This window comes from Puccinia triticina, chromosome 8A (assembly GCF_026914185.1).
Source record: "Puccinia triticina chromosome 8A, complete sequence".
In the NCBI taxonomy this organism is placed as follows: Eukaryota; Fungi; Basidiomycota; class Pucciniomycetes; order Pucciniales; family Pucciniaceae; genus Puccinia; species Puccinia triticina.
In genome coordinates, this window is record NC_070565.1 from 6,302,134 (window position 1) to 6,323,751 (window position 21,618).

At 44.0% G+C, this 21,618-nt stretch overlaps 2 protein-coding genes across 2 annotated transcripts; both read left to right on the plus strand.

Annotated features, from left to right (window-relative positions):
- Positions 1-1,095: 1,095 nt before the first annotated feature.
- On the plus strand, positions 1,096-2,496 carry PtA15_8A685 (uncharacterized protein; the record flags this gene model as incomplete). The annotated part of the gene is made up of 1 exon (XM_053172140.1): positions 1,096-2,496. The coding sequence occupies one exon, from the start codon at positions 1,096-1,098 to the stop codon at positions 2,494-2,496; it is 1,401 nt and encodes a 466-aa protein (XP_053023334.1).
- Positions 2,497-13,863: 11,367 nt separating this feature from the next.
- Positions 13,864-16,303, plus strand: PtA15_8A686 (uncharacterized protein; the record flags this gene model as incomplete). The annotated part of the gene is made up of 12 exons (XM_053172141.1): positions 13,864-13,974; positions 14,087-14,145; positions 14,232-14,308; positions 14,394-14,456; positions 14,553-14,664; positions 14,740-14,897; positions 14,986-15,161; positions 15,224-15,292; positions 15,372-15,593; positions 15,663-15,722; positions 15,796-15,830; positions 15,892-16,303. 12 exons carry the CDS (start codon positions 13,864-13,866, stop codon positions 16,301-16,303), a joined length of 1,554 nt encoding a protein of 517 aa, XP_053023335.1.
- Positions 16,304-21,618: the final 5,315 nt, after the last annotated feature.

The window sequence follows — 21,618 nt, forward strand, 5'->3', positions numbered from 1 at the left end:
GGCTGAGAGGTTTTTAAAATTTTTATAGCTCCTCCCCCAGCCTCTCCACCAATATGCCCTATCTGTACCCTATGCTACTTTTCTTTCTCTACAATTTGATCTACTCAGATTTTTTCTATCTCAATCTGTTGACCTTTTCAAAAGATCAAAAATGCACAAGTCTTCCAAATGAGGCTCCACTTGTTTGGGACTCCAGGAGTTGTTTTTCTGGCTACAAGATAGATAAGTGGCTCAAATTCCTTGCAAGAACAGAATCTACAACTCTGTGTATTCAGTTTTTCTATATTGGTTGGGATTTTTAGTGTAGCAGATCCTTTCTGCTCCTGCTTAAATCAAGACATAACTCATAAGCCTCTCCTGCGGAGAGCCCTCCGGGCGGGGTCCCCCGGACCCTCCGCCCGAGAGGCTTTGTTAAGCTAGCTCCCTGCGGGAGGGGTGGCTTCGCCACCAGCCAAACTTAAGCTCCACCCAAATGAGATATCCCCCGTACCACCACCCGAACTCCGAACTCCGACCTCCCGCATAGGGAGGGACTTTGATAAGTTAGCCGCAAGGTCTGCCGCTCTACAAATAAAGACCTCGCTGCGCCAGGTTCTCTGCCGACATACTTGTGAGCTTCGGAGACGCAGGCGGGAAACCGTAAAGGTATTTAGTTCATTTGCTTCATGGAATCATCTGAAGTGGAAGGGAATTATAAAATGATTCCAATCATGACTGGAAATGAGGATAACTGTTCTTTCATGAACTGCAACAAGTCACTTCTGTAATCCTTTCCGGCAAGAGGACTTCCCGACGAGTGCAATGATATTACTCTATCCATACGCGACGGGGAATCTAACATGAGCCGAGCATGGGTCAAACGTTACCCCTTTGTACCGTAATAGGAGTGTACATAGTGTTCCATTGTGCCGCGGAAGAAAGCGGCTGTATGATTTCGGCAGATGTGTTCCGGGAGAAGAGCCCAGGGGCTCAAACCGCCGTGTATCCGCCGAGTTTTGCCCACTCTCAGGCCCTACTCTGTGATTATTTTGATAACCCTCAAGAAACTGAAAGTGGATAACAAAATCTCGAGGATCAGAACATATCAGTATCACCATGAAGGCCCTCGCCACCTTCTGGATCGTCGTGACGAGGCTCCTGACATGCAGAGCAGACCATGAAATAGATTTGGCTGACCTGGATTTCTACCTGGGTTTCTATGGGGAGCATTGCAACCCTGGCCCATCGACACCCCCGTACATACCCAATACACTCGCACTAGACCCCACAACTCCGGTGATACAGGAATCGTCTACTATGGAAGACCATGACATCAGCAGGTCGTTGACTCCTGGGGATTCGGCCCCAAACGAGCCAACTAATCAGGTGAAGAGAGTAAGGCATACACCAGTCAGTGCACACGAGGAACCCCACGAAGGAAGTTCATCAGATGCCCGTCCCACGAAGAAAAGGCGCTTTCCAAAGAAATTCAAGACAATGACCGAGCTCAATCGGCCTCAAGAAGGTCAATCCAATGAAGAGATTGGACGCACGGAACCTGTAAACGACCGCGATAAGCTGACTGAATCGGCTCCTATTACTACGACGCCAACGATTGCCCCGCAGATTGAGCGACCAGGCGATCAGATTCACATTTTCGAGAACGAGAGGAGGAATTGCCGATTGGTTTTTGATAAAGAGGTCTTCCAATTCCTCGGCCGATCTAAAAAATTCAACGGCGTAACGCAGATGATGAAAAAGCTGATCCAAAAGCAAGCCAAGGATGACTCGAATCAGGTACTGCTCATCAGACCTGGAAAACTTAAAGCCTTTAAGAGTTATTTCGCGGTGATGTGGAAGGAAACACAAACTAAACACAATAAACGCGGCCCCAAGCACGATAGATACACGACACCATCGATCATGGCGAGTCTGGAATTAAAAGTAATCAACACACATATGGATTCATGGCAGCAGGTGTACGAGAATCGACTAGGAATCGATTTCAGACAGTTAGAACAGAGGATCAAGAAAATCTTAGCCGACAGTCCAAGTCCAAGGCTGGCAGCATTGGGAGAGCGGTCGAAGGTGATGAAATTCTTGACGCGCTATCTCGTCTTCGTTGACATGATCATCACCATCCTACCCCAACCAACAGCGACAATCTTGAAGAGACCGGAGACCTTCCGAACTGCCTTAAACTGTTTTGAAAATAATACCGAAGAACTCCTCCACGGCAAAAAATTTAAGATGGCCACACTCAGAAAAATCACCCCGATTTGGCAGTATGTCACCTATTGGTTAAGCAAAGACCCAAATTATTCCAAGGCAAACATTGTGGAGGGAGGCAAGTTGTCTGCCGGAGGAAGGTATAAGAATTTGGATATCAATGCGGACTTGAAAACATTTTTTGGTTTGGTTTTCGCACATTCAATAAAAACCTTAACCGAAAGAAATTCAAAGCTATCCGAGCCTTTTCCTGCTGAGCCAATTGAGGTCAAGTTGGAAGACAGTTGACTGGTAATCGTAGGGACGTGGTACACTCCGAGGCCTCCTCAAGAACAACTTCCAGCACTCTGAACAGGTCTCCATCCCTCTGGCCTTCTTGATAATATTTTCTCGCCCCTTGAAGCTAAAATCACACCTTTTTTTTCTTTGTTTCCTTCCTCTCTTGGATAATCATTCCTTCTACCCCTGCTTGAGCTCCTTGTTACTTTCAAATTATATCTTAACCTATTTTTCTCTCACCCTGCCATGTGACTGAGAACTAATTTTCCCTTCCAAGGGGTGTCAGAAGCAAACCCCCAATAGTTGAAAACTGGAGAGTGTCCCAAACAACCCAAAAAAAATCACATTTTGGCTGCACACCACACTGCAAGAACAACTGCAGAAACTGCTAGCAGGTGAGATGCAGAAGTTCAAAGAGCTTGAGGTGCTACCCAAGCCTTTCTCAAATCTTAGTTCAACCAAGGTTGAATGCACAGTCACTGTGCACATTGCACAGTGACTGTGCATGAAAGGGCATGATGTAATTATGTGGAGTTAAAATGGCAGTTACACTGGAGTATGCCACATGTCAGCTGCTGGCAGTTTCTAGAGTTTTTCTTGTAGTGGGCCACTTCCTTTTGACCCACAAGACATGGCGTGTGCACTGACACAGCAATTTTTGATGTACTGCACTGGCATGTGCAAAATTTCAAACCAATTCATCAGGGAAGAAAGTGTGGTACTCTCTAGAGAGTGCCAGGCCGTAATTTTGTATTTAATTTGGTCTGATGTGAGTTCAATGTTAAATTTAAATCTATGTTCACTTAGGGTGTTCAAAGTTAACTTGCATAAAATCATAACACCATAAAATCATAAAATTCTAAGCTGAAAAAAAATGTTGCACCCAAGCACTCAAATTAGAGCAACATTTCTAGAAATTAGAATGATACATGTGAAATCATCACTTGAAAGTTTTATGATTTTATGATTTTATGCATTGGAAATTTTATGATTTCAACTTTGAACACCTTAACTTTCTTCCCAATACAAGTGTAACTGTAGTTCAATTTTATGTGAAATGATCTTTCACTCAATGCCAACCCACAAGCATCTCTCTGCTGAAGTTTTGTGTGTGTTTTTTAATCATTATTACAATTAGCTTCATTACACACAATCTTTGCCAAGAATGTACCTATCTTTATCCTTAAATATATTCTTAGCCAAGTACCAGGAAACTGTTTGAATTGCAAAAAATTTCATTCAAAAAACACATAAAATCACATTATGCAACATACTTGTAAGATATATCAAATTCAGAGGATTGGCAAACTGGTGGATGAATCTGTGTGGCATATTTCTGACATGCCAATTCCCATATCAAATTGGGAAGAAAGTGGTTTGATGTAATATTTCTATTCTTCAAGTATCAAACCCTGCCAAAGCTGATAAAACCTGTGTAACATGCACTCGTACTCCAAGCAATATGAAATGTGAAATTACCGGATTCAACTTTTACCATTGTTACCAAGGGATGAACCATAATTTTGTAAGTTTTCAGTGTCAATAGCTATTCATTTTGAAGTATGCATCTTGCCTAGTACACAACTAAAAATTGCACAATTTTCTAAAGTTAACCACAACTGACTGAAAAATGCAGTCTAGAATCCTAAACAAAGCTTCTCAAGGGAAAGAGGGTAAATTAGAGTGAATAATAAAAGGTGCACCAATATTCTGTTTCTCCTGGAACCAGCTGGAGAAATAATTCAACAGTTGGTCTAAGACCTTCAAAAAGTGGAGGACTTCCCGTCACGTCTGAAACCATCACAGATGTTGATATATACTCAAAATGTTTCTTTCAGGCAAATCTAGATTTTTGGGTTCTATATCAGTAAGCCATCCAGTCAATTATTATACCAAAATGCACATCCCAGTGTGGTTAGCACCATTTTTCTTGTATTTTGATCATCTTATATCTTTTCACCAACCATTTTCCATTAATTTTCTTCTATTTGCAGCATTATTTTATCATAGGTACCTTTTTTGCCATGTGTATGGTGCAACAACATGGTGTTGATTTCTCTCATAACATGGTGCTGAAGTTGCAACGGCTGTCAGTTAAGACTTCTGCACTGCGGTCCAGCTGTATCCAGACCACTCAAAATAATTGGCTGTGGGCCATCAGGAGTGGAAAAAATATGTGAGGAAGAGTGTTAAAAAATTGTGTCTGGAGGTTTGAAGGTTGGCACCATTAAACTATGGATGCGTGGGGAAACATGGATTAGCTTAGCATCCCCCTGTTTCCCTGGTGAGGTTTTTTCTTTTCTTTTTTAATGTCCACCCTCATGCATGGGTGAAAGTTGGGGTGGACATTGGCAAAAAGGTCACACATTTACCCGGACTCAATGAACAGTTGGTGCTGTTCATTGCACTAGGGGAGTCCCGTCTCAATGGCCACCACATGCTGGCCATCCATTTGGGCTTTTCTGAGCTCAGTGGACAGTGTATACTGCATCAAAAGCTTGGAAAGGCTGGCGCAATGACCAGTATGTGCTGGCCATTGCAATAGGGCTCCTCTGTCATTTTTCCACTGCAACGTTTGGCCGTACCTTACAGTGGACAAGTGCAGTGGACATCAATCTGCTGCCTCCCCAAACCCAAATTGGTGCTGGTCTTTGCAATAGGGCTCCCCAGACTTGGGGACCCCTGACATTTGTCCACCGCAACATTTGGCCGTTGTGGTGTGCCAAATGTGTTTCAAGTATCAAATCACATAAAGTCACAGTTTACTATTGAGAAGGAGACATATTTCTAGATGTATTATTGCATAATTGAATTCTACAGGTCATTTAACCCCTAGTCACTCACTGGAACCACTAGGCTAGCTGCACTCAGTCAAAAGTTACTAGTATTATACTGTGTTCATAAGCATAATTACATACTGTAGAGATATTTTGATAGTACATAGTATAAAATTAGACTCAAGGACATATTTATAGTGTATGTACACCACCGGTGCAATCGGACAAATTCTTAACATCGCCCTGACATCGGTGTCGCCAAGATGTCAGTGCAACACCCTGTGACATCAGGGCAATGTTAGGAGAAGGTTGGCATCGGCTTGATTCCCGGGTTGATGTCGGTCCAACTTGATCGTCGCCCTGCTGTCCCAAGAGAAATGTCACCAGGATGTTGCTTTGCTGTGACATCCTGGTAGTATCTGAGCGGCGATCCCCGCGACGCCCGCATTGCATGGGCGTTGAGTATGCTGGTGCGCTCGCGCAAAGAGCAGTTTATTACATATATGTTGCCGCAGTGCCTCTACCTGCAACATGCACTGTAGTCAATGCGGGGATTTGTGCCGCTGTCCCCAGCTCCGCACTTGTGCGCCGCAGCTGCATGGCGAGTGTTCGATTCCCACCTGAAGCAGGTCTTCCCTCGGGGTGCCCGAGTGCTTTTTGGGGGGGTGGGTATCTTCCCGCGGCATCACCCCAACACCTCCAGCACAGTGAGGTGTTGTCGGTGCCTGACACCCACCTGACATAATGTCGTGGCGACCCGACTAGGATGTCAAGTCTTGCAGGGGCTGGCAATATTGCCCCGACATTGCCCAGGCATCGGGTCAATATCCAGCTGCACCGGTGGTGTAGTGGCGTGGTTTGGCTCTGCCCATGGCATGGTTCCACCTGTGGACACCTCCCAGGTTGTTGTTTGGCTCCACCCACGTACCGCTCCACCTGTGGACACCTCCATAACTTTGTAGGCTCCATGGACACCACCACATGGACACCATATGGGCACCACAACCACAACCACGTGTACACCATATGGGCACCACAACCACAACCACATGGATACCATCACCACATGGACACCTGTATGGTGGTCACACCAGCAAAAATCCCTCACAAGGATCCCCACCAGCAAAAATCCCTCACATTTTACTATAAAAGGAGGAGATTTTCCCTCCTCAGTTTCAGCATGCCACTCAGGCAATCCTAACCAGAACACACATCTCACTCAGAGTTACAAGCCTCATCCACATAAATCCAGCAGTGTGATCTCAATCAAGTTGCCCATCAACATCTTTCATGCCTCAGAGTAGTTCTAAGTAGTCAGGTAGCTAGTATCACCACTTGTGCTCTTAACAAGTTGGAGTGATCTTAACCCATTGTGCTCTTAACTGAAGGTTAAGGAAGAGGGCAAAGACACTTTGAATAGTTCACATATAACATCAGTTCTCTCAGAAGTTTTGTATCAGTTTATCTCCACTTTCATATCACAAACATATAAAACCATATAAAACATATCTTCTGTTTAGGCTCATTTCCATTATCTGACTCAAGGCTGCTGTAAACCACTCTAACTCCATTTCCCATACAAAATTCACTATCCGCTGAATTCAAGTTTGATCTAGGTCTGATAAGAGACTGCTGCACATAGTTTTCTCTATCATTAGTTTGCCACAACAATAAATAAATTTGTTGTGAAAACTCTTGTGTAGTATCATAGAGGGGCAGGTCTTTCAAACCACCCGTAACAGTTGTAATAGCTTCTTACATCTTTGAAATATTATAACTGGTATTTCCCCCTTGCAGAACTGCCACCCGTCCCAAGGGAGTTCTCACACCGTACATTATGGTGGACAAGTGCAGTGGGCATCAATCTGCTGCCTCCCCAAGCACAAATCCAATGACCAGTACCTGCATGTCATCAAATGGAGGCCCTAGCCTAATGACCAGCATATAATTCATCAAGGAGGGGCTTTCTCATCTTGATGAACCAGAAGTAATATGAAATTTTCCGGGAATTCCCCAGAAAATTTTATATTACTTCTGGTTCATCAAGATGAGAAAGCCCCTCCTTGATGAAAATCATTTACTGGAAATTTAGCTGGGTTTTTCAAATCCCAGTAAACTGTAATCAAGTGGAAGGCGTATCCACTCAATGGCTGGTATACACCAGTTATTAATAAGATAATCCATTAACTCAATGGCCATACACAACAGTCATTGAGTGGAGGATTTTTCCACTCTAATGCTGGTATATAGGGTCATCAATTGGAGGATGTATGCAATTCATGGCCAATATACAGGATCATGGAGTGAATAAACCCACCACTTGATGGCCAGCTAAAACAGTCATCACCTGTAGGGTTTCTCCACTTAATGGCCATGCAACCCAGTAATCAATTGGCGGTTGTCTCAAATTCATGGCCGGTACACACCGGCCAGTGGAGAATATGTGTGTGTACTAACTGTTGAGTGGAGAAAGCCATTAGTTGAGTTTAAAGCCCCAAATTCAACAAGATTTGATACAGATGAGATAGGTTTGAGTTGAGGATGAACACACAGCCAACCCAAAACTCAATTACATATGGGCAAATGGTTCATATCTGGTAGACTTCTAGACAGAAATTACGGTCTGGCACTCTCTAGAGAGTGCAACACGTTCTTCCCTGGTGATTCATCTTGCTTTTGATAACCTGGGTCAAGCCAAAAACAGGTCAAACTCACGGGAATTTCTATATTTTGTGCTGAAATAAATCAAATTTGTGCACTGCAAGAACTGCTTGTTGTTGAAAATCACCTGAGGGAGCAGACACAAGGTGAGGAGTGTGTTTGGAAGGATCAGGAAAACAGTCAGGGTGTAAATGAGTTGGGCCCACCCAAAACCGACCCAAGACCTGTTGGGTTTTGGGTTGGGTTCAGGCACATTCTTAAAGAAAACAACATGACCCAAACCCAACCCAACCTGACTTTTAAAATTGTTGGTTGGGTTTGGGCAGCCTATTTTCTAATCAGGTAAGCCTTTGACCCAACTATGATGCCTCCAACAGTAAAGTTGGGGGTTTTTGGCGCCTGATAGGTTGGGTCAACCCAACACCTGAAATGGTATGATGTTGGGTTGGGTTTGGGTAGCATATTTTCAAATCTGCCCCAACCTGACCTGACCTGCACTGAATGTTGGTTTGTGCTTGGGTGCTGTTTTTTGACCTCAACCCAACCCATTGGCACCCTGAGGAAAGAGTCCTTGCAAGTGCTGCACCCTCAGGTTAATTAAAGACACTGAGAATGAAGATGAGATGTTGCAACATGTGACAGGAGACTGAACTGAGGATTGAAGTGGACAACATTTTCAGAGTTAAATCCCCCCCATCGTCCAAACATAGTATTTTGACCTGTTTGCAAATTGCTTGTTCCAAATGCAGTATTGTCTCCATAACTAGCCTTGCCCTTTTATTTGTTATACCCCTTACCAATATCTCAAATAGTCAGAAGATAGCAGCCGCCATTAAAATTTGCAACCTCAAATATGTGAGATTTCTAAGCCAGGCGAACAGTCTCGACCTCACAAAGTGAGGAAGAGGCTGGGATCTAAAATAGACCCAGAGCAAGGTAAGCAACGCAAACCCTTTCCCGCAGCCATAGCTGTGCGCCGGGTGGCAGGAAGAGCTGATGCAATCTGCACAATGCATACAGTTTCAACCGCCTCCACAACGCACAAGGTTCTCAACCCAGAGAAACCATGTTGCAAGACTTTAGCCAAACAAATTGCCGGAATCACCGCTGAAGGTGAGTCCATGACAACGTCAAAGCAAAGCAAGCCAGATGAAAGTTAACCAAAGCAACATCATTACAGAAAACAACGTCCCAGCCAAGCCAAACCGAGCCCAACAAGTTGATCCCCGAGACAACTCAGCTCAAGGTAAGAGACTCAGCCACAAGCCTAGCGTACAAATGCAGAAGAACTGAAGCAACTTTCATGTTGTAGAACATGACCGTTCTTCCCTGCTTCATTGTATCACCAAGGCGTGCCAACCTGGATCAGGCAGGTCTTAAACCAGAATAAGAGTAAGGACGCACCTCATCTCATCAGACAAGCTTGAGCAGTTTTGACTAACATTGCCCACTTCTAATCAGAACAATCTGTCATTAGAACAACCAGAAAGAACAATAGCAAACAAAGACATTGTCTCCAGTCCTCTCATCTATTCCTTGACAAGAGAGAGCAGCCCCATCACCTGCTCTTAGGTAAATTTCACATTCCCATTCCATTCCCATTCCATTCCCATTCCATTCCCATTCCATTCCCATTCCATTCCCATTCCATTCCCATTCCATTCCCATTCCATTCTGTTAAAACTAACAATGCATTTTGCAGACGCTTAGCAGAAAATGATTGACTTGGGCAGGATTTGAACCAGCGACCTTAGCTTGAAGCTAAGACACTATACTAGAAGTGCTGCCTTTACCAACTAGGCTACCAAGTCCATGCCTGATGTGTTGATTTTGACCACTGAGGATTACAACATTTCAACACATTCCCATTCCATTCCCATTCCATTCCCATTCCATTCCCATTCCATTCACATCAAATCATTTACTTATTAGTTAGAACAATTATCTAACTGGAAGTAACTCTTAGTTTTCCACATTCTTTCAGATTCACAATCTCAATTGAAACAAGAGGTAACCTCACCTTGGTAAACTAGGAGCAGGTCCTTAACAATGGCCAACCACAATGGTGAATCCAGTGATTCAAGTTACGGTGGTAAATCATCAATGAAAGTCTCTACTTTCAACAGACAGAATTTTGAGATATGGGAGCAGAAAGTCAGAATGGCCCTTGCCAAATTTAACCTGAAACAATTTATAGACAACCTGCCTCTTCCTGATATGACCCAAAAGCCCAGAAAGCCGCCAACCTCATTTGCTCAAACCTAATCAACGGAGTTTTCAACACAATAGTAAAAAAGGAAAACTCAAAGAACCCATACGAGCTCTGGCAAATTTTTAAGTCAGTCTACGCATTGGACTCTATTCTATCCAGCTACAAGGTGTGGGCGCGCTGGGAAGACACCCAATTCAATGATGAAATGGCAATGTATATTGTTGGCATAGAATAATGTCTTGCTAATGTCAGCTTGCTTTGCATGATTTACCCGGATTTCTTTATCTGCTGCAGTATCATCAGCAGGATCACAAAAAGTCCCTTCTTGATGCAGGGCTTGTTTGGCAATCTTAACTCACTGGGAAAGCCAAAGCAAGTCATCAATTGGCTCAGGGAGATTGGGCGCTTTGAAAAAACAAACAAGAGGAAGGCTTCCAACATCACCCCTGAATCCTTGGCAACAGCTCTAGCCCTGGGACCACCACCCAAGAAGAGAAAATAAGTTGTGAGAATAAAGCCTGGTATTTTGGTAGAGATGTCCGCTAACCGCCCTCTTCAAGAATATATGTGTCTGGGCTGTGTGATTATTGGTGACTTGGCTCCGCACTGCTACTATCCGCTAGCCTTCAGCGCACCTCTCTGAGCCTGATCTATAGCGTAATAATCCGCAAGTAAATAAAGCTCCGCACTCCGCAACATGTGAAGCTGCTGAAGTGCCGTGTCAATCTTCTTGGGTCCAAGCGCTTTAGTGAGAATGTCAGCGGTCATTTCATTTGTTGATACTTGTTTGACTAGCAGGAGCTTCTTCTGAACTTGATCTCGGACGTATTGATATTGAACCTCTATGTGCTTGGAGTTAGGATTAAGCAACTTCCTGCCTAATAAAATTTGCGCCGGAATTGTCATTGAAAATGATTGCAGCTGTTATTTGAATTTTCATCTCTTGAATCAAGTTTGACAGCCACCAAAGTTGCTTTGCACACACATTGATCAATATGAATTCCGCCTCTGTTGTAGATTGAGCAACAACATCCCTCAACAATTGTGATGCCGCCTTGACCAAGCCATAACCAGATCCCATCCAATGGTTTTTGTACTTACGCTTCCACCACCTAAGCCGCCGTGGTCCAAATCAGCAGTGCTGCCATCTGGACGCTGGGTCTGGCGTTGATCTGCGACATGGTGCCAGAGGCCTAGATTGGAGTTTTCATGCTGTAAGAGCTTTTAAAGTGTGCAGGAGTTTTACTCAATGATGATCAGACTCTTCCTGGACAAACAAAATATCTCCTCAAGACTGGCTGGTTGATCGGCACTGTTATTGACCCATTTGACGGCGGCTTGCTCTACGACTCCTTTGGCTATGGAAAATGCAGATGATGGCAATGAACCCGTTAGCTGTAGCTGGGCAAGTGACCATGGTACCCTGCGATCCCAACCTTTTGATCCAAGCTGATTGATGGCATGGCATCCCTGAAGTTCAATAGGCTCAATGATGGGCACCCTGTACACCTCTCCCAACAACACCATCCAACAATGTGGCTTCTGGGTCATCTGCACCGCCTCCTTGGTTGTAGTTCCTCATCTTAATCAATATGAATTATCCAATGTGTTTTTTACATGTCTTTTTATTTTCACGTGTGGTTTTGGATCAGATGCACTCAAAAAATACTCAGTCTGTTTATTGTTGTTTTAATACGCTGAGATGCACAACTTTAGACCGGGTATCCAGGTGGGGCATCCCATGGTCCACAGATATGGATGTGAGAAGTCGTTCAAGACTTTTGTTGGAAGATGCATTGTCAGATAATGTGGTGTCCTATTCTCAATTTCACCCAGCTCCACATGCTCCCCTGACGTAAACATAATGCATCGGACTTCTAGCCTGCTCACAATCAACAGCTGTTTAGTTGCTATCAACAAAAACTTACTACACATGATAAGCCATCTTTGCAAATCATATTTACATGGTCTTGCTTTTAGTCGCATGTGTTTGAGTACTGAAAAACAATTGATTAGATTAAATGATCAATGAAAACAACAATGAGTTTTAAGCCAAGAAGAGAAGGCAACCGGTGTCACAAAGTTGAGTTAGACGAGCCGTTGATAGGATGAATTGAAGTTGATAAGAAGTCAACCTAAGAAAAATCAGAATATCAATTAGAAACAATCACTTGAGGAGCAAATCCAAACAAAACCCAGGACTAACTTGTTTATTTATCGCCCATATGACTACATCTCATGCTTTCCAGGCCGGAGAAAAATCAGAGAATCAGATGGGGACCGTTTGAGTCGAGTCCGAAGGTGGTAGCCCAGCTTGTCCCAATCAAAATATTCCTGTGTTTCCATCCATTTGTCGGCTGGCTAATCCAAATAACTGGGAAGATCCAACTTCTGATGGATCTTTGTTGTAATTCTCTTGATTCTTGATTTTGGGGTTTTCGGGCGTAGCGGCTAGAGTCAACGATGAGCGACCGCGTCCATATGAGGCCAGTAGTACGCGAGACGGGGAATATTTTGTTCCTGAGAGGGCGCCTTCGAGACGTAGGAGGCTGAGATGGATCGTTCAGGAATTTGGTTGGCGGGATGGAATGAATTCCGGGAGATGTGGGCATGGGATCGGGAGGAGAGGCTGTCAAGTGACACTTCGATCGGTTTGAGTGGCATAGGATGAGACGGCCATGGAATGACGCGCCCTTCCTGGATCTCGCCGAGTCAACTCGTTCTGTTCAAAGTGCTGGTTGGAAGCTGACGTGCTATCTTCTTCGACTGGCGCTTTGAATCCGAAAAGTTTGACCGATGGTTATCGAGAATGAGATTGAAGGATTCGCCGGAGGAAGGCGGAGTTGTCAGCGAGAGTTGAGGTGGTTGATCTGAGGCAGGCCATGATTTTGCACACCAAGCTCGAAATCGAGTCCAAGCTTTTTACAAAAGACAATAGTACCGAGGAAGCTGGCCATACAGGGATTGATTCTCCACATTAAAATAACATGAAACAGTCTCAAGTCAGACCCAAGCGCGATACCAAAATGTACAGCATATCTTGCATACCTTTTCCGGGATGGTGAGAGCGCAAGTTTGTTTCATCTTTCCAACTTCGCCCAGCCTTGTTCTCCTCAATGGCCCCTCGAGCCACGACCAAGGTCAGCGCCATGAACAGTATGTATGCATTTGAACGTTTCCCCTCAGCATCATCCATCACGAACTGTTGGAGATCCTCTACCGCAGACATGAAGTTTGAGTGCTAGTATCCCAAGCTGAACTAAATAGATATCCTTCACCTAAAACCCAAGACTTCACGGGAATCAGATCAAGAGACTCCTTGTTGCTCGTTGGCCCGTCTATGATTTCGGTGCACATACCCCTCTCAAATTTCTGCTGCTTTCTTATCTCAGCTCTTGTTGTTTTAGCCTATTGAGACTGGGAGTGATTCGGGACTTCTTGGCATCTTATACCTCTAACTCGAATAGCCCCAGATGCTCTCAACATGCATGCTTTGATGGCCGGCGGTATCCAGTGCTCTTCAAGATATCCTTGTTCCATCGCAACCGTGTTCCGCCTTCCTTTGTCAACGTGACCGTCACACTGAGCTTCCCACAGCATCTTTACCAAAACGATTCATAACCAATTTATTTCCTCGCCGCCTTTGGGCGAACTATAGTAGTCACTTCTTCTTCCTCACCGCGACCTAAATCTTGAATATCTCTCTCCACAAGACAAGTTCTCAAAATGTCTCGACTATCACTTAACACCGCTCCCGGACTCACTTGCGTCACGTCGAACTCATCATTCACCAATGTCTATTACGCCATTCACAATCTGCTGAAAGCTAAAAATGATGTAGGGCTCGGTGAAATGAACCTCTCACTTGACTGTATAGATATCTTGGATTCCCAATCGTAGCTCACTGAAGGTGGTGTTTTCGCTCCCGATCATAATCAACTATCCACAGCCTAGCACTTATTCGTGGTCCAGGGTCACCTTAATCACTATGCTCGTGGCTCATCTCATGTCAGTAGCGCAAATTAAAATCTTTTAACTTGCAGGGTAGGAGAGACATAAATTAGAGATTGAAAAATCATTTGTGTCTTTCATAGAATGCTTGTCATGGCGTTGAGCGTTATTCTAGTTAGATTGTCCAGCCGGAAGTTCATGCTGGGGTATATAACCAGACGTAAGTGATCTAAATAGTAGGAATTCCACTCCCCGATCAGATTTATAAATCTTCTGATCATTTTAATTCCATTCAAAACCCCCAGACGGAGTCCTGAGGCCAAACGCCACCGGTTGTGTGACGGTATGCTACATATTGTATGACATTTGTACGTTAGATTTGTCCAGTTCCTCTGATGATTTTTCAAGCAGATTACCATACAAGAGGTTGATTGGGAACTAACCTGAATCCCTTCCGATGTTAGTCGCTGTGGTTGGACTTGGGATGCAACTAGCAATAGATTATGGGATCAGTAATCCAGAAGCTAAAGTCCACATACCGGGAATTAAATACGTGATCATTTGGATTGGTGTATGGTAAGATAGAAGACCAATAGTTGACCAATTGCTCAGACCAAATATACTAATTTCAAGCCCTCTCCCCTCGAATAGGTGTTTTTGCTGGAGCACTGCTTGCCAGTACATTTGCGCACGATGGGATCCTCCTTGGCAATCCAATTCGTCAGACAGAAAGTTGAACATCGTTCCCTACTCGGTAATTGTGATGCTAAACATAATTTTCATCGGAGTAGCCATTTTCAGTGTCGCAAGTAAGCTAAACACTTATTTCTCTTCAAGAGAATATTTGGTGCGCATACATACTTACCTCAAAAATAACCTTGGGTTGAGCACCACTAGTCATTGTCACAGTGTTTTCACTTTCCAACTCCCAGTATATCTATCTTCAACGAGCCGTTGACTCCATCGAACTGGCTCTCGCCCATGCAAATATGACGTCAGCCAATCCCGAAACAGCTTTCCAGGTTGCTTCTAACCTCCCTGGAAATCCATTGAGCAAGCTTCATCACTTGATTGTAGGTCTGCATATCCTGGGCCCTCACCTATGTGGTTTTACTAACATGAGTAAATCTGGCAGCATCAATTTTCGCACTGGCTTAAAATCAGAATCACAACCTGTTTAGCTCTCAACAGCTGCTTGCTCATGGTGAGTTCCCTGAGGGCCGCGGCGAGCTATTGTATCCTTTCAGCTACGGGCTTACGCATGTGTGCTTTGCTTGATACAGGCATATACGCCTTTCATTTTTTCTACGTATCGTCAGCTGAAACAATATAAAAAGCTGGCACCCAAAGATTGGGCAGAAAGCAAAAAAGGACCGCAAAAGCATCTCCGCCCGCAGAAGAAGGGGGCAAGAATTGACTGCAAAAAGGAAATGAGAAGTCTTCTTCTCACTGCGGGAGTAATCTATTCTGTATTACTCGTCGAATGGCCCCTTCTTGTATGGGAGGTACGTAGATATTGCTTTTACTGGAGCTCACAAAGTTTTTCCGTAAGCTGATGAACACAATAATTGTAGTTTATGCACATCTCTGCTGGGAAGTGCCGCTCGGGAGATGGACTGGCAATTCGAGAAATGGTCAGTCAATTATAATCTGGGTAAAGAATAAATTGGAGCGTCAATCTTACTATGAGTTACCAATGATTCATAGGCATCCGATGTCATCATTTCAATTATTGGGAACGTGTAAGTACCCAAGGATTTAGATTTATGATGTGAATACATAGTACTAATCAGCTTTTAACAGTATCATAGCGGTTATTCTAGCTCAAACAATCAGAATAGTTCAACCTCGACCATTTCATTTTTTGTGCTGCATGAGACGGAAAGAAATTCCAATCTTAGGTCCCAACAAGCCTGAAAACGGCCAGAAAGAAGCCAAGAAATCCAAGTTAAGTAGGGTCATAGGCAACAATCCTCCTGTTCGGGAACTAACTGTCAGTGTGGTGCAAGTAACCCACTCTCAGGCATCCGAACCCCTTGAACAACCCAACTTTGATCTGCTACGGAATTGGGCTCAAAGGAAGACTGTACAGGACGACGTCATTCAACATCATCTGGATCTGGATTCAGCCTTGGATCCACAATTTGAGGAAGAAAAAGATCTTGAGATGGACTGCTTGAGGCCAAAGTTGGAGTACGAACATCTCAAGCGCTAATAAATTTGAAATCTTTATCTCCCATTTTCAATCTTGAGTTTCAAAGACTACACCCACTGGTTCAATAGCAGTTCTGTTTGATTTCATCCCATGTAAAACTAGAAGTTTTTTTTAAGATTCTTGTTTTTACCCTGATATTGCATTTCCACTCAAAACGAGTCATCTTATGTATGCTTACTTTTCATCTACAAGGGGTTAAATTGGGTTCAAATCTAAATACAAAAGAAATGTAACATTTGAAACTTTTAAAAATTGCTCATTGTGCGCTTACGAACTTGCGGCCTAACTACCCACATAACAAAGAACTAGGGAAATGGCAGCTGCGCTGCAGAACAGAGTTACCTTTATTGAGCAATGCAAACATGGGACTATCTACAAAGTCAACTGGAAATGAACAAAGCGTGACAATTGTCAAGCAGCAAAAAGGTTACAAAAACATAGCTATAAACAGGTTCAAGGCATGTTTGTATACTTCATAACTACGCTATTTATCCACATGTGACAAGAGTAGTGCCTTGTTTACGAAATTTGTTGTAACCTCGGTTTCTTGTTTGGGTACATAGGCAACACCCATGCATTTAACAGTAGTGGCCCTGGAGATGGCCACATACGGTTGTCCATGGGCAAAGACAGGCAGGGGCAGGAAAACGCAGACATGATCTAGTGATTGGCCTTGACATTTATTTATGGTCATGGCAAAGGCGCTGACTACGGGGAATTGAAACCTAGAAAATGAACAGGCAAATTCCATATCCGGTTTGTAATTGAGGGTGATACAAGGTAACACTACCACTTTGCCAGTTGTGGTACCAGTCAAGATCTTCACGCGCAATACCGTCCGCTCAACATCAAGTAACAACATTTTTGTTCCATTTGCTAAGCCATCTTGGAGACACAGGTTGCGAAGTGATAATAAAGGTTGTCAAATTTTCAATTCCAGCCAATGCTCAGGGAAATGGAAGTTGAAAAATTGACTCGCAAGAAATAAATTGACTCCCAAAAGTCGTTTACATCGCGCGGACCGCCTCTGGACGTCCGTCCCCAGTCTGCAGGACCAAATTCTGACCCGCTCAGGCACTATTAACTGTGCCGGAGGCACTATTAACTGTGGCGGAGGCAATATTATCTGTTGCGGAGGCACTATTATCTGTTGCGGAGGCACTATTATCTGTTGCGGAGGCAATTAGTAGCAGATATGACCAAAAGCCCCAGCTGCCTCAGAATTATTTTATGCTGATGTTTTACTGCCTTGCAGCTAACCATTTGGGTAAAGGGTATTTTATTTCATGATCCAAAACTTTGATGCACTTTGGGGCACTGTGGCAAAGGCTTTGGCGGATTTCCTTTGTAGGAAATCCGTCAAATTAGACCCACAGTAGCACACCCCTTTCCTGGGGTTTCATACTGCCAAAAATCTCACCATGTGACTTTCAGAGGCTTTCATTCCCACTGTAAAGTTTTGGGGGGATTTTGGGCACTTTATCTAAGGCTTTGGCGGATTTCCTTAGTATCCAATCTACTCTTGTGTTCCGCCTGTCAGCCTGTATGTAACTAACCCTGTCTGAGAGGGTTGTTACTATCAAGATGATGGTGTAAGATGCCAAGGATGGGCCAATGGGTTCGTGGTAAGACCTGTAAAAGGTTTCACTCTATCAGTAATCTTGACTGAGAGGCTTGCTCAATTAAGGCGCATCCAGATCAACACAGAGTGTTAATAGGCATCCAAGGAATAACTCAACTTGGGTTCGTGGTTTTACCTACAGAAAGGTAAGGGTAATCAAGAGTTGAGAGTATTCCTGAATTAAATGATGGGTGAGAATGAAAGCACTGTTTAACTATAGTATGGGTTAAACTTTGCTGTAAATATATTCTGAGGGATAAACAGTCCTGGGGGGTGTGTTTATATAGAGGGGAAAAGAGCAGGAGGGAACATGAGGCGCTTCAGGACCAGGGGGGAACTGGAAGCGCTCAAGGGAAGCAGATCCTCATGAGGATCAACATTGGAAATGATCAGGGCAGTGTAATGATCAGTACTGATCCTAGATCAGTACTGTAGCTGTGCACACTAGCTGATCATAACCAATCAGTGATTCTATTCAGTGCTCTTTGAATTGGATTACATCATGTATTGTTTATGTATTTATATCATAACCAATATATTATGTAAATGGGGACTGAGGCGTAACAGGGATAAATGAGTGATACCTGTCTTGGGTATTTCACGTGTACAGTAATATTACAATGTATTGTAATCTTACTGTTGCACGTAACTTAACTCTCATAACAACAGTACATTATGGTAACTGTATTTAACTATGTTTATCTGTAATGTAATGTATAACAGGAGTACATTCTTAAGCTTGTATCTAATGATGTACATATGTAATAAAGGTGTAAAAAGGAATGTACTATATGTAATGTGAACAATTGCAGGTACTTGGTACGTGTAAGGTACTGTGACATGTACTCTGTGGCTGACACCGCCTCTGAGGCGGGCTGGTGACTCTTTTGTCCCCAGCCTACTTTTGGTTTACTTGTTCAGCTTCTGGACTTCTAAACTTTGTCCTATTCGCCTAGGGTGACCCAGGAGCTACCCTGCAGCTCCTCAAGTCATCCAAGTATGGGATAAGGGTGGCATTTCCTCCCTCTTCTCCTAACCCTAACCCTTTCCGCCTGCTGCGGCGATGGCCGTGAGTTGGGTGGGAAGTGGGAGGATAACTGGAGGGAGAAGTTCTCTTCCTTCTTGGGAATTAGAGCTCTCTCTCTCTTTGTGAGTATTGAGCCCTGAGTTCTGAGCCCAACACGTAACTCCAGGTGGCCTGGAGCCTGCTCAGACCCCGTAACTCTAGGCCTCCTTGGAGTGTTGTGCCTCCCTTATCTTTTCTTCACGTGGTTCCTCCCGTTGTGGTATGCTTTATGGTTACCCATCTAGCCCATTTCAAAAATTCCTTTTTTTCTCATATGTACACTCTCAAATCAACCAATACGGCAACACCACTGGATTCTACGGCCAAAACTACACAGCACACCATGTACAACACACCTTACACCTCTGGATCAGAAGACACAACCCCTTCAAGACACCATCAGCCAGTTTCACACACACAAACACTGTACTCAGGTCATGTAATCCGTTACATGAACCACACTTACCCAGGACATGTAATCCGTTACATGGACCACACTGACAGCTTGTCTAAACCTTTACATATACTTTACCTCATCAGCTGCACTCATTTCATTGTGCTATGCACATGTCATGCAGTGTCATGCAGTGTTATGCACACTTGATGCAGGCTTATGCAGTCTTATGCAGGTGCATGCAGACTAGTGTAATAGGGCCTGCAGTCTGACAGTTGACAGATGACATCATGCAGGTGTCAAGATAGCAAAAACCCCTCATGCAGCTTGCAGATGACATCAGTTGACAGGCCAGGCCAGCTAAAATATCTCACCTCCTATTTCTCACTAGCTGAATTCCCTCATATGACATCATGACCTCATGTGACCTGTCAACCACCAGCCAAAATACCTCATTGTAATCTTCAGGGCAGCTAAAACCCCTCATTCTCTTGTTCCCCTGGAGCTAAAATGTCTCACTCTTTTCTATTTAAGGAGGCTCTCCTCCCCCCAGTTGTAATTTTGCTCAGCAAACTACTTGCACTCAGCTTACCCCATAACAGTACAATACTTGCTCACTCTACAGTATTAGCCCACTATATATTGTGGTTTACACCCTTACATACAAATTACAACCTCATTACAACACTTACACATCAGCTACATCACCATAACCCTTAAGCCACCTGCTCAAAGTAGGCTATCTTTTGATACACCTCCACTATCACTACATAAACCTTCCAATCGTAGATTGGGGGGGCTTGTTTTAGTGTCTAGTGACCCAGGAAAGGCAGAGGTAACCTCATTCATCCCTTTCCGCACTCAGCAAAAGGTTCTCAGGAACACTTTTGAGCTTTACACCGTAAGGAAAGGTGGATTACTGTTCAATTTCTAGCATGTTTAGGACTGCTTTTCCTTTATTCCGTTACTTGATCAACCAGCGCCTCGAGGTCCCTTGGAACCGTTATCCTCAGCTGATCTCTATTCCGGTGTCCTAACCAGATCCCTCTTGACAGCGTATCTGCGCGGTTCTCCGCCAATGTCACCCTCTTCGCGACTAGGTTTATCTGGTTTTCAATCAGCATACCTTGAATTTTCTTCCACTCATGGTTCACAAAGCGGTCCTTTGATTTCCTTTTGAGGACGACGCTCTCTGTTGTTGTGTTATCTGTCCAAACTATGAAAGTTTTCCCTTTCTGCACACCTAGCTTCATTAGCATAAGAAGTCCGAGGCGTACCGCCACTGTCTCCAGTCTTGATATGCTTTTCTCTTCCTCTTCCCCTTCCTCCATATCTCTATCTAATTCCTCCATTGATCTTAGTCGGAATTGCGCCCACCTCCTTCCAATGAGTACTCCAATTCCGTAGCCAGTAGACGCATCTCCCACCCAACCTACCTCCGTTGGGTCTTGCCGCGCGATGAGCCGTGTGGGTTGGAAATTCTTCAATGTTGTCAGCCAAACATGTAAATCTTCCTCTGCATCTTTGGGGATTGGGTGTTGTTTGTTCCGGTGGACCCAGTCTTTCAACCACCGGTATACCCCGCAGAGGTAGCATCTTAATTGTGGTAAGATATAAGATATGTGATTTAACCTTCCGGCAATGAATTCGACTTTGTTATATGAAAACTCCGCTCCAATCTCTAGGAAGTATTGTACTTGTTGTATCCGCTTGGCTGGCTTTTCATCTGGCAATCTTACGGTCTTATTTGTACCGTTCCAGATGAACCCGATGAACTTCTGTTCTTCAAGAAAGGGGGAGTACTTCTCCTTATTGGTTTTCACCCCTAGTTCGTCTGATTGCTTTACCACGTTGGCCATTAATGTTGGGGAGTCATTTCTCTTGATAAACAAGTTGTCGTCTACCCAACGGAACATTTTTAACACATTGAATTTGGACATCATTATCTTTTTCCACACATTGGCTGGACGGCTGAAAGATCCGCAGCCTGCGACGTCGCCAAAAGTGATGCGCGTATTGAGGAGGATTTTATCGTCAAAGTCCCTTACCATGAAGTACGGCCATTGGTGAGGGGCTGTCGGGATTTGACAATATGCTTTTTCCCAGTCAAATAACGCTAACAGCACCGGTCCTTTCTGTTCCTTAAAAAACTTTGAGACATTAATGTCAAAGTCATCCCAGGTGGTTTGGAAATCCGCTGCGTCCACGAAGGAATTGATGGATGGTATGTCACT